The 12,438-nt window shown below is 42.1% G+C and overlaps 1 protein-coding gene across 12 annotated transcripts in view; it reads left to right on the top strand.

The window, feature by feature from the left end:
* sash1a (SAM and SH3 domain containing 1a) overlaps window positions 1-12,438 on the top strand; it is a 162,557-nt gene that overhangs the window by 136,056 nt on the left and 14,063 nt on the right. For 5 of the 12 annotated variants that reach the window (XR_003269839.2, XM_026143335.2, XM_026143340.2 and 2 more), the window contains exons 5-12: window positions 433-473; window positions 1,345-1,434; window positions 1,525-1,637; window positions 2,696-2,794; window positions 7,556-7,691; window positions 7,966-8,942; window positions 11,488-11,562; window positions 11,756-11,899. Coding sequence is in view for 11 of the 12 variants with exons in the window: in XM_026143335.2 (XP_025999120.1) it covers window positions 433-473; window positions 1,345-1,434; window positions 1,525-1,637; window positions 2,696-2,794; window positions 7,556-7,691; window positions 7,966-8,942; window positions 11,488-11,562; window positions 11,756-11,899 (1,675 nt within the window). In the remaining variant the exon portion in view is untranslated. The remainder of the gene's footprint in view (window positions 1-432; window positions 474-1,344; window positions 1,435-1,524; window positions 1,638-2,695; window positions 2,795-7,555; window positions 7,692-7,965; window positions 8,943-11,487; window positions 11,563-11,755; window positions 11,900-12,438) is intronic. The other 7 variants (XM_026143337.2, XM_080290164.1, XM_080290162.1 and 4 more) reach the window with 3 other exon arrangements.

Genomic DNA, 12,438 nt, shown 5'->3' with positions numbered 1-12,438 from the left:
TCCTACCCCATCTGTCTCCTTCTGTTTCTCTATTCCTCAGTTCCTTACTTTCCCTCTTCAATCTGCGCACCACTGTTAAATGGTTGTTCTTCCATTCGTCTTGTTGACCTTCCTGCTTTCTGTACTGCTCCTTAAACACTTCTGTATTACTGCCATCTTCATCTTACCCACTTGTTTTTGCAGCAGGGGTGTTGTTACCCACATCTCTTTTCCTCCCTCTCCCTCTCAAGCCTCAGGAGCCTGGTCTAAATCACTAAAGTACCATCACTGACCCCAAGTGGTGGATACACAGAAATGCAGACCCACTCCCTGAACGTGTATAATTGTCGCTGAGCATCAGTGTTCTTTTTATGTGGTTCACTGAGATTAGAAGAGACACTGTAAATTTTTCTTTTTTTTTTTAAACAGTGATATTTTTCTGTTTTCTTTCAGAATGTCTCTACACAAGTCCAGCTCTGAAGATGGATCTGGAGGTAAATAGATTTCAAGTCAATATACAATTATGCCACCTTGAACCCAGCTGGACTTCCAGTAACGGTGCAAAGTGTCTGGGCTAAATTGCCTATTTTTGACACTATCTGTGGGATAGTCACTACGTTTTGATGCTCTTTTAGGGTAATCATAATCTCCTTGCTGTTTTTAATCTGTTTAGATTTTGGTTGCGTAGGTGAGGCAAAATAACTGTTTATGTAAACCTCCAATATCATTTTACATGTCCTACATCAAGCAGGGTGGAAGCATAAGTGGGTACCCTGTGTGGTTTAACCTCAGGATCTCTCACACCTAAAACCAGCATCATACTCACATCTTTATTCACACCTTCTCAGGTCTGGACGATGAGGCAGCAGAAGTTTGAATGAAGTGTAATATTGCATTTTAGTTTTCCATTAATTAATTTAGTAAACATATAAAATTTTAGAGTGAAACACATTCCAGTCATGGGTAGAGATCTTATGAAAACAGTTATATTTTGTCTCCTGTGCTCAGGAGAAGGTTTGTTAGATTTGAGAAGTAAAATCCCGATGATGTCATAGTGGGATCGTCAATTTTGCCTTTGATATAAACTCAAGCTGTGGTTTAAAAGACACTGACATTTATCAGACAGAGTAATTCTAATGAAATTCCATTACAGGATTAACCATTGTAGAGTACATACTAGTGTTTAATAACTGAGTTGTTTTGACTGACCTAGTTTTCGTGTTTAAAGCACTGAAACACTGAACCGAACAGTTTCTTTCCTGTATTCCTGAAACAGCAAAGTGCATAACCCGGTTTAGTGTATTTCTCATGCTCATTGTGTTTTCTTGCTTGTGTGTAACCTCGTCTTTTATTTCCTCCCTTAAGGTAAATGGGACAGTAAGAAGAAGAACAAATCTTTTTGGCAGAACTTCCGCAAATCTCAGCACAAACCCGTTGTACGACAGACGTCCAAAGGTTTGTGCGGCTCTATTGTACACATTAGGTTCACCAGATATTTGTTGCTTCGTGTTTTCCTTTTTGCTCATTGGTCTTTACCACAATCAGGAGAAGATATTGGCTACGTGGCCAGCGAGATCACCATGAGCGATGAGGAGCGGATCCAGCTGATGATGATGGTGAAAGAGAAGATGATCACCGTAGAAGAAGCTCTGGCTCGGGTAGGAACCTCCCTCATTGTCTCTTACACTTTATCCCCTCCCTCATCGACCCTCATGCCCCAACGACTGATGGGCTGTAATCTTCTTTAAACCCTCCCTTTCTTCATACTCCCTCAGCAGCTCTGGCTTTCTAAAACGACTTACTCTTACTAACCAACCCCCTCCCTTTTTACCCTATATATATTCCCTATATATATATATATATATATATATATATATATATATATAATATTTATTTATTTATTTATTTTGCGCCTGCATTGTCCTCTTTACACACACAGCACACACACAGCACACACACATAACTCCAGACTTAATGGTGTCTCCAGAGGTTGAGGAGTCCAGGGATTTTGGAGTGTGAGCTCTTGGAGTGTGTGGGTGTGTTGTTCAGCTCATACTTGCGAGGTTGACGGTCATAGTAGCTCAATAGCCCCATCTGTTGGAGGGATTCTGTGGTGCATTGTGGTCTTTCTCTTTAGTTGGACATGGTGGATATTCATTTGGCTGTCCTATCCATTTTTTCCCCAATGCACTTTCATTTTGATCTGACTCTCAATCAATATCTGTTGATTGGTTTGTGACTTTTCTGTCGTCTGTTTTTTTTTTCTTCATCTCCTCCCCTTCTGTCAATTTCAATTTATGGTGCTTTTCTCCTGGGTAGCATGCCGGGCCATCAGAGTTAGAAGACTGGATTGCTCTCCCAAAGGCAGATGTTAATTTTCCTTTTACATGTCTTTTTATTTTCTTCCAGGATATTAATTTTAAATTGGAGGATTTTACCTGTCTTATGATTGACATTCTGTCAAACCAATCATAGAATCTGAAAAAGAAAAAAAAATGGTGAAAGGATGCAAGGATAAAATCAGTAACCTTGCTAATTTCCCTCATGGTCACCGGCTTCAGCCGTCAGTTCACAAACTATAGTAGCCATTCTATCCTCGTGAATGCACACTGCTGATGTTTTCCAGTCTAGTATATAGTGAGACATAGCATGCTGGGTGAGAGTGGGTGGTCCCGCCCTGTTCCTCTGCCTCTCTGACCTCTTCTTCTCCACGTAGCTGAAGGAGTATGAGCGCAGCAGACAGTCCAGCAGTACTGACACTGCAGAGTGGGCTGACGGATCTGCACCCAATCTAAACCAGTCCTCAAACTGCAACGTAAGTACACCCTCACCCCTGCCCCTTCCTCCGTTACCCAAGCCTATCAAAGCCTTGATCTGTTCCCTTTTACTCTCCCTCTTCTTAACACTCTCACCTCAGCCACTCTCACTTTGAGTTTAAACTTTCACAGGAGAAGGATGGGATGTAGAACAGCGACATTGAGTTGATTATATATGTGAATGTGTTTATCCAAATGTGAATGATTCAACTTTACTCTTGAATTTCCTTTTTTTTCTTCCTTTATATTTCGCTCTCTGTTCTGCATTCGATAGCCAAACTACAACATAACTGCCTCTGCATATGCATTCTCTCCACCATGTCAAGTGCATCCTAGTAGTATTGATGTTGCCTCTGAACATTTCAGTTCATTGCTCAACTCTGGTTTTCCTTAGGCTCTGCTCATTCTTTCTTTTTGGCAGTCAGAACAAGAACTGTGCAATTTTCTGAAAGTCCTCTTCCATATTTTAGTCATCAGTTTAATCCTCGCCTGGGCATCTCATTAGAAAATTGTCCCACCAAACGTCATAATTGGCTGCTGCAGTGACAGGGAAATTGTCTTGTGGAAATTTAGGGCAGGTCTGTTTACATCAGTTGGTTATAATTGTAACTTTTGGAAAGCCAAGTGGAGAGGCACACAAAATCCACTCCAAAACTTTTGCAGCATTCAGCATTGAGGATACTTGATGTTCGAAAGTCAGCTGCATAACGGCGGCTATGTGTTCAGAGGTAGGAGCGCCGACAATCACCTCTTTGTTGGCTGCTGTTTGGATTTTGATGACAATCAGTCGGTTCTTTTCTTGTGTATTATTATGTGCTGCTACGTGTGTGTGTTTTGCTTGAGTGTTTTTTTTTTTAAATGGAGGTCAGCCTTGATGCAGAATCGAGACTTGCAGTGGTCAGGGCAGTTGTATGTGAACACGCAGATTATAAAGAATGTACTGTATGGCATCGCTTGGGAATAGCATGCAAAGTTTTATGCGTGACCCACTTTTTTTTCTTTGCAGGAAGTGAATTTATACAAACACAAAAATTCCAAGCTCTCTGAAAATAACTCCCACACACATGTATGTTGTTTTGAAAAGAAAATGCCATCGGTTCTTCACCAGAGTCTGTTACCTGTCCTGTTTCTCCCCTTTATCCACCTAATTGAATGAACATGCGTTTGGTGGTCTTATTGTTAAAGTTGACCCCATGTTCTGCAGACAAATACAGATTTCAGTCCAAGCAGAGTTTGAGTACCATAATCTTTCATTTAAGTGAATGAACATGCTTCGGTGACTAATGCTCTAGACTTTTGCACATTCACGCAGTGTGACTCCTCAGCTTAAGTAACGATTGCATTCATATGGAAATCAGATCTGCATTGCCGTTTCTTTATATGACTGAATCAGTAACTTTATGAATGAAGACCCATGCCAAACAGTTTTCTCACACCATCAAGGGGCTCCATTATTTATTCTTCTGGGTAATGATTGATGATATCCATTCACATGGAAAAATAGGTCAATTATGCCATGCATAACTTGTATCTGTTATCTGGTTCTTTGATGTAGTGCAGTATGCTGATCAGCTTGTCAGTCTCCTGAAACTTTCTGTTGTTAGCGGCTCACTTCCTGTGGGAAGATGGTTGATCATTTGGGGGATTTTACAGACTTGAGAGAAGACGGAAGAGTTACAGTACTGAAGGATTATTGTGTAGCAGAACACACAGTTTGGCCCTTGGAGGCAAATGCTGGAAGCCGAGAGGAAACTAGGGAGACAGAGACTTAAGATAAAGACTCAGCCCCCAAGGCCAGGAAAGGGGGAGCTATGCATCTCCCTTTGCCCCATGTTCCAGAATTGGCCATTACAGGAAATATTTCTTCTCTGCTGGGGCCTCTATTGGTGTCACATACTGCCCTTTCTCCTCTCTAGTGAATAGAATTAGGTTAATTCCAAGATCAGTAGATTTGCTCGTCCGTGCATTCCTGTATGCTATATACGGACACAAATATACAGCTGATGGTTGTAGCTGAAATGTTTGCAATAAACCTTTTTTTGGTTGCTCTGTGACTTTTTCCGTCCTGATGCTGTTTTTCTCTGGTCTTTTTTGCCCCGGCAACGGAACCTGCATTCCAGGGCTGGCCATTAGCGATTTGGGGGCCAAGGCAGGTCAGAGGGGCTCAAACGCTGGGATTGTTCTCCATGCACAACATGCCTTTTCTCTGCTAGCCATGAAGCACGACCCTTCCAAACAGTCCCTCATTCCTCTGAGCTAAATAGGCTGCGTTTGTGTCTGCCTGCATGTGCACAGGGGCACAGATATTATTTTGGATTGTGCATGCGAGGGAATGTGCTCAGGGCACTACGGATTTGATGATCCTGCTTGATTGAATTATGGAATATTAACACAGGAAGTGCTGCCCTGCTTTTTCCAATATAGTGGTAAGTTCTATTGGTTTTCTGAGCTCACTGTTAGATTTTCTTGTAAATGCTCTTTTTCTGTATTTGCAGAGAAATTTTCGTGTGCCTGAAAAGGACGTTCAGTCGTAGCTTTTGTTTATAGATGTTTGTAAAGTCGCCGTTTGCATTTTTACTTTTCCCATGTTTTAAATGGCAGCCTTTTGGCCAGCTTGATTTACGTCCTCATTTTGCTAGGCTTTCTTTCTGAGTTCGTCCCCATTCCCCTGTTTATGTGGTCATTCAAATGGATAGTGCCTCTTGGGAATGTGTTGGGATTTATGTCACTATCTCCTCTAAATCTTCTATTCATTAGAATAGAAGAAGAATCACATCATTCAACCCTGACGTTGCTAGGGCATTAGCGCTGCACATAGTTCTTAATATGATAAAATGACTTTTTTCCAGTTTTTTAAACTAAGACTCTCTTTACATTGAATTTAATGAAACTAATGCACTCAAACATCACCCAGGGTGAATGGCAAGTAGAAAAAGCTATCATAGCAGTCAGACCAACATGGTTAAGTTGTTGGAGGGACAGTGGAGTGGGGTTTCTTAGCCTGTTTCTGCAGGTTTGTCATCCGCCAAACGAGTGGTCTGGTGTTCTGGGCAGACATGGCAGAAGACTACAGTTTCAAAAAAGGAAATATCCTGCACACTGCTCAAGCTCAGTATAAAAATGTATTGATCGGACCCTTGGGGCCTTCATTGTATTCGTGCAGAGGTGCAGGACAGTTGTTTTCCTGTGGGAGTTTCATTCAGTGATTTAATGTTAAATGCACAGTCTATCACAATATCCACATATATGAAAAATATGATCATGTGTGACATGTGTTATCTATTAATAAGAAGGGTTACATCAGACCTAAAATGTAGCTCTGAAAGCAATGATGAAGTGGAAAGCACGGACTTACTCAATGACACTTTTAGGAATGATGTGTAGTTTTTCCCTTTTCACGTTGGCAACAGTTAAGGTTTGTACTTGCATACCTGCAGAAAATGAAAAGTCATCATGTTGTTGTGGCCTTGGTGTGGTGTTGTCTGGGATTTGTGGTCACTGTCAAATGTTTGCTCAAACCGAGCCACAGTTGTTAACATCATCCTGACTATATGTCAACAGCCTCTGCGCCAAGCTGTGGTCTGTTTTTAGGGTGGCGGGAAAGCCTTTTTTTTTTTTTCTTCTTTTTTCCTCTTTCAGATGCATAAAACTGCGTGTTAACGTAAAGGCAGAAATGTGCATGCATATTATTCTTGTCAGATTTAGAAGCGTGTGCATGCTTTTCTAATCTCAAACACTGACAAAAAAAATGGTTAAAAAATGACTACATTAGTACAACAAAAGCAAATGTTAATATTCTGTGTTTTGGGGACAAGAAAATTGTAATAGGATTGTGAGTTTTCTTCCCACTTGACCACATGAGGGTTAATTTACTCAAAAAAGTGTGTATGGAAAGTATTTGACTTTTTTTTTTTTTTTTTTTTTTTTTTAAAGATATGGTTGTTTATGTGTAGGAAAAGATAAATACACTTTTGTCCTTTTGCAAAAGATGTTCCCATGAATGTGAGCTGGGAGCATGTTTCCATGACAGTGACAACAAAAAGCTTTATCTGTTCTCACAGCAGTCGAAACATCACCACTACAAAACAATGAAATCGCAGTGAAAGTAATGACGCTAATAAAGATGTAAAAAAAAAATTATAACACTGAAAACAATATATAAAAAGTAAAATTAAATAGAAATTGGAGTAAAAAAAAAGTCGTGTCTGTCTGTGTGTGTTGTTTAAATAGTGGTTTCCTCTGAAACAAAGTCTTTGAAGGCAACATAACTCAAGATAACCTATTTTTAAAAAAAAATACTGATTGATTACATCATTTGGTTGTCACTTCCTCCAGATCACATGCCACCTGGTTTGTTGTTTTAGTGCATTTCATGTCTCAACTGAATATGACCTTCACACAATGCAGTGTGCCACCATCCCTCCAATCCTCCATCCCTCACCTCACTAACTTTGCCGCCATCCTAAACAGAGCTCCACAATCTGTCGCGTTGTAAAAGATCTCTTAAAATCTCAAAGCATATTCATCCAAGTGTTATACCTTCTCTGCCTAATCATTTTAAACCACCTGTTTCTGTTACAACTGCAACCATGAATTGTTATGCTGAACTGGAAAGAAATTTTCAGTGTTAGCTTTTTTTTTTCTTTATGTATTTATTTAATTCTTTATTAATTTTTTTTTTTTGCTTTTTATTGACCCTAGCTACCTTTTCTCGTCTTCTTCTTTGTAATATCAGCCCTCTCTCACTCTCTCTCCACCAGTCTCGTGAACAGTCAGATGATGAGCAATCAGAGGACTCTGTGAAATTCAAAAGGCTTCACAAATTGGTTAACTCGACACGCCGGGTCAGGAAAAAACTCATCAAGGTGGAGGAGGGCAAGAAACATGCCTCCGAAGGTTTGTGATTCTGTCTGGCAGCAATATATTCATTTGATTACTTGATTATCTTTATGATTTATTACACACTCCAACCAGCTAAATAATGTTAATGTAATTGGATTTACATTAATTTCAACGAATAACTGCTGTAGGCGTTTTAATGTTTTTGGGGTTTCCCGATTCTCAGATTTTAAGAATGTAAATTTTTTGATGGGTAGCTAACTCAGGCAGACTTTCCTGTCTAACCCTCCTGAGTAACAAACTTTCTAACTGACTGTTTGTGTTTCTTTAGATTTTATGAATCTGGAGACACCTCCCACCTGTGAAGACAACACCGCTCTGTACACTGGGGTTCTAAAGAAGCCCCTTTTAAACCAGGAGGCGTCTCTGCCCTCACTCACCCATGACCAGCTTTCTCTGGATGGAGACACAGATGGCCTGACGACCTCCCCTTCCTCCAGCAGTTTGGACACCTGGTCTGGACACAAGCTGGTGAAAACGTTCAATAAGTCTTCTAGTACCCACGGTCTTATCCGGCCCCCCAGGAGGACCCCAGCGGGCTCCAGTGCCCTGGGAGGCTCTATTCCTGGTGTGACAGGTAGTGGCTCCTCCTTCTCAGAGCTCGATGGCTGTGGATTGGACGATGATGGAAAGCTGTCACGCTCCACAACTGATGGCGAGATGAGGAAGGCCCTGAACTCCATCTCCCATGGGGTAAGTAGCAACGAGGCCCTGTATGCTTTCTATGGCCTGACTAAACCTCGCCCCAAACCCCATTCCCAGTCCCGCCTTCTGATCTCCCTGGATGACGGTCCGCAAGGCAGCCCCAAACATCAACCTGCCAGCCGGCACCACGGCAGCTGGACGCACCGGAAACCTGATCCCAACTATGCATACTCCACCAAGCACCTCCTGTACCAGCGCTCGCGCAATGCTAAGTCCCCCGTTTCTCCCCTGTCAGTCACCCCATCCTCCCCCGTCCGCTGTGATGTATCCAAATCAAAGGTTTTTGGAAGTGGGGGAGGGGGCTGGGTGTTCCCCTCTCGCAGGCTGCGTGGGCGAACAGCAGTCAGTGAGCTCAACATCACCTATGTGGTAGAGCGGAGCCTGTACGGTCACCTCAACTGGGCACAGCTGGTCCGCCCGGTTACACTCAGCCGCGCTGAGCGGCGCTGTCTATTGGAGGAGGACCGTGAGGCGGACAGGAAGTGGGCGGCCAGCGTGGACCGCTGCACCAAGCGTGTGCTCTTGCGCATCCAGCAGAAGTCTGTGAGTTTAGGTCTACAGGTTTAAATCGGCCGCCTCGTGTGAGAAGGACTCAGTGTGCTTCAAAGTTGCAGAATAGCCCAGAGGTTTATAGGTGACTGTCGCACAAACATACACAAATAAGATAACAGGTCAGCTGTTACATACCCTATATTAAACGTACCCATTTAATATAGTGTATGTGGAAACATGCAGGTATTGCACAAGTTCTTTTATCTTGAAAACATCAAAAGCTGGCATATCAGTGTCAGACCTAACTGCCCTTATAAGAATGCCATCTTCAGTGACCTTTAAGCGAATGCCTTTGCCTTCAAGCCTTTTTATTTTAGCTGAATATAAAATGATTATGGAAAGCGCAGTGCCCTACTTGGGAGGTTAAGTTACAGCAGAGGTTTTATAAGTGCCTTTTATAAATGTCAGATCCCTGAGGAACGCATGCACTTACAGATCAGTAGTCGCACTGATCCCTGTGGGTGCAGGGGATGTTGTACAAGCTCGGAGCTGCTCATCCTCATAATAACTGCAGCACATAACACTCAAAGACTTATTGAATGGGTTGACTCGTTAGGTGAACTTCAGTGACATAATAGTCGCCATGCTTATTGTCTTGCACATTTATAAGGCTGTGAATAGCAACAAAATGATGGAAAGGTCAGAAAACCTTAATCATCATAGAGTGATTGTAAAAAGCCAGTAATGACTTTTTTGACTTTAACCCAAATGAAAGTAGTCTGGTGGAATTTTAAATATTTTAGTTCTTTTTGGCAAACCTTCCCTATAGAGGTTTGTCATGTGAGGTTATGAGGTTATTTGCACGTTGATCGAAAGTTGTCCACCATATTGGACATGATACACCACCAGTTATTCCCCAACTGGTTGGAGAGTGGTTGCAGAGTTCCACACTGTCACTAAGCTGAAATTGCTCGCAAAAAGGGTGCTGCATTGATTGCAGTTGCCTGCAGTTTACATAAGAAATGCCACCTTGTTTGCAAACACTTGCTAACTGCTAACCAAAGCAGCAGTAAAACTTACCACGAAAACCAGAAAAGTAAAAGTTCTGCCTTTGTGCTGCAGTCAGCTTGTTTCAGAAGATGAAATGTTTAATATGAAGGCCTTTGGTTTCCAGTTTGTGTCACAGTTTCACTGCCGTGCAACCTACAGGCGGAAATCAGCTAGTGACCAAAAAAAGGTTGTTGCCAACCAGATGGGGAATACTAATTTTGCCCTGACGACCGATGGTTACCAGATGGTTGTGGTCTCTAGGCTTGTGTGACTCGGGCCTTATTGACTTGACTCTGCATTGTCACCATAACCCTGTCACATGTCGAAAATGGTGGACAATTTAAAGTCACGTTGCTAGTAGTGATGTGTCTCAATAATCTGTGTATACCAGCAGAAATAGTGACACATAGAGGTAAAGACGTAGTAGAGCTATCCTGCAGCTTTGAGGGTACCTGAATCCTATCGTGTTCTAGTGACGTCACTGGAGGTCGTTCTCATCCAAAAACTTTGAATTCACTTATTTCTGTTTTTGCTTTTCGTCTTCTTTTTTGGCCCGTGCCTCTATTGCAGATGTGATTTTTATTTTTCTTCTCTTTCTCTGTAATTATCTCCAAGAAACATCTTTTTTTTTTTTTTTATCTGGGTGCATGTCCATTCCATTGAACACCATCATCACATTCAGGCTTATTTATGAGCATCTTTGCAACAGGTTATGTTTCCTGGAAAGCTGTGGCGTTGATCGCAGCATTAAACGTAAAGTAGAAAGGCCATTTTCTTAATGTGCACCGCTCACCCACTTGTTCAGGGTTGAGCTGAGCAGTTTTGTAATTGCTCAGAAAGCAAAAGGGAAATGCCATCACGTGCCCCACTTGAACTGTGAGCGTTGTTGGCAGATGCTTTGTGTGCATGTCCGTGTCTCCATCTTTGTGTTTAGAGTTTAACTTAGCAATTCGAATGAAAGAATTTATTTTTTCTTTACGTGTCGAAGTTCTCTGTTGTGTCTGCCTTTATTTAGTTTTTGATCTTGAGAAAAAAAATCCACATTTCTCTGTCCTCTCAGCAGAAACAGTTGGCTCTTTCTGAAAATGTTTCTGGCGAGACTAATATATTGTTGGCTCTATATGTTGTGCATGTTTGCTAACCATGGCCAACTGCATTGGGTTGAGATGCAAGGACTATATATATCCACATGTAAAAGTAGCTTAGCCACATCAAGAAAAACTTAATGTTGTCCGAGCATATCAGGGACCTTTTGGAGCCGACAATATAACAGCTCATTTGACTGGGACCAAGCAATAACTCGCAATTTTAAAGAGGAGCTAGTATAAAAGTTTGTTACATCATGTCTGTTGGCTGTCTGCAGTCCCATATGACATCATGCCCTCGCATATATGCGAACCATACATCCATGTGCATTAATCAAACTGCTGCCGTGTTGTGCCGAGCATGAATCACTGTGAGTTGACTCGTTGGGTGTGGAAGGGGAAGTTCTGTAATGTGGCCTGGTGAGTGTGACTCATTTGATTGTGTTTTGGCTCTCCCTCAGAGAACATGCAGCTTTGGAGGCTTTGACCTGTCCAACCGTTCCCTCCATGTGGTCAACGCAGGCAATGAGGCCAATGTAAGTGGTAATAAAACAGAAGAGCACGAGCTAAACTCTCCTGCTACGCTTAATCGCGCTGATTTCCCTTTTGTTTTTGTGATCTCTCTTGGTCCTAGTCGTACCCTGTGCAATCTGTAACGTCTCATTCCCATCTCCTCTCATCTGTCTTTCTGTCTTTTTCTGCTCTCGCTTTTCTATCTTGTGATCACAGAGTAAAGAGCAGGAGGCAATATACAGAGAAGTGGTCAAATCCCCCACTACGTCTCGGATTTCACTGGGCAAGAAAGTCAAGTCAGTGAAAGAGACGATGAGGAAGCGCATGTCGAAGAAGTACAGCAGCTCTCCTTCTGAGCAGGTTTGACATAAATATAACATGGATGCAGACGTGGATGCAGTTTTTGAATGCTTCATTTGTCCCTATCTTGGCCTTATTTTTCCTAGTATTTAAAATAAGGCTTTAAAAAAAGAGTCCTATCGTGTACACATATAAAGGATGTTTGCAGAGTAAGCTGCATATTCTGTCCATCAGCTGTGGCTGGGTTGGGAGTATTTATGTTGGTTACAAGATAAACAGAGAGCACTACGTCACATTCACATTTGGATTTCTCTCTCTGCTGTTCCCCTCCTGGACTAAGTGTCTTGGGTGGGGTGTTTGCTTCAAGTTGAGCTCAGGGAGTGATGCAAACCTCCCCCAGGCCAGCACTTAGGAGATGGAGAGTTAAAGTATGCGAGTCTAAAAGGATCGTCTCCTTTGCACTGACCTAATTTTTCTGGGCATCTTCTCACTTTACCAGTGGCCTGTCCAGCTCCACAGTTTGATGTCACCTCATAGGACGTGTCATTAACATGCAGTCGGCCATCTGCTTGCCATGGTGGTCAAAGTGACCCAGATAT

Source organism: Astatotilapia calliptera, chromosome 15 (assembly GCF_964374335.1).
Source record: "Astatotilapia calliptera chromosome 15, fAstCal68.1, whole genome shotgun sequence".
Lineage (NCBI taxonomy): Eukaryota > Metazoa > Chordata > Actinopteri > Cichliformes > Cichlidae > Astatotilapia > Astatotilapia calliptera.
Note: the sequence above shows the minus strand (reverse complement) of the source record. Positions and strands in the feature narration are given on the sequence as shown.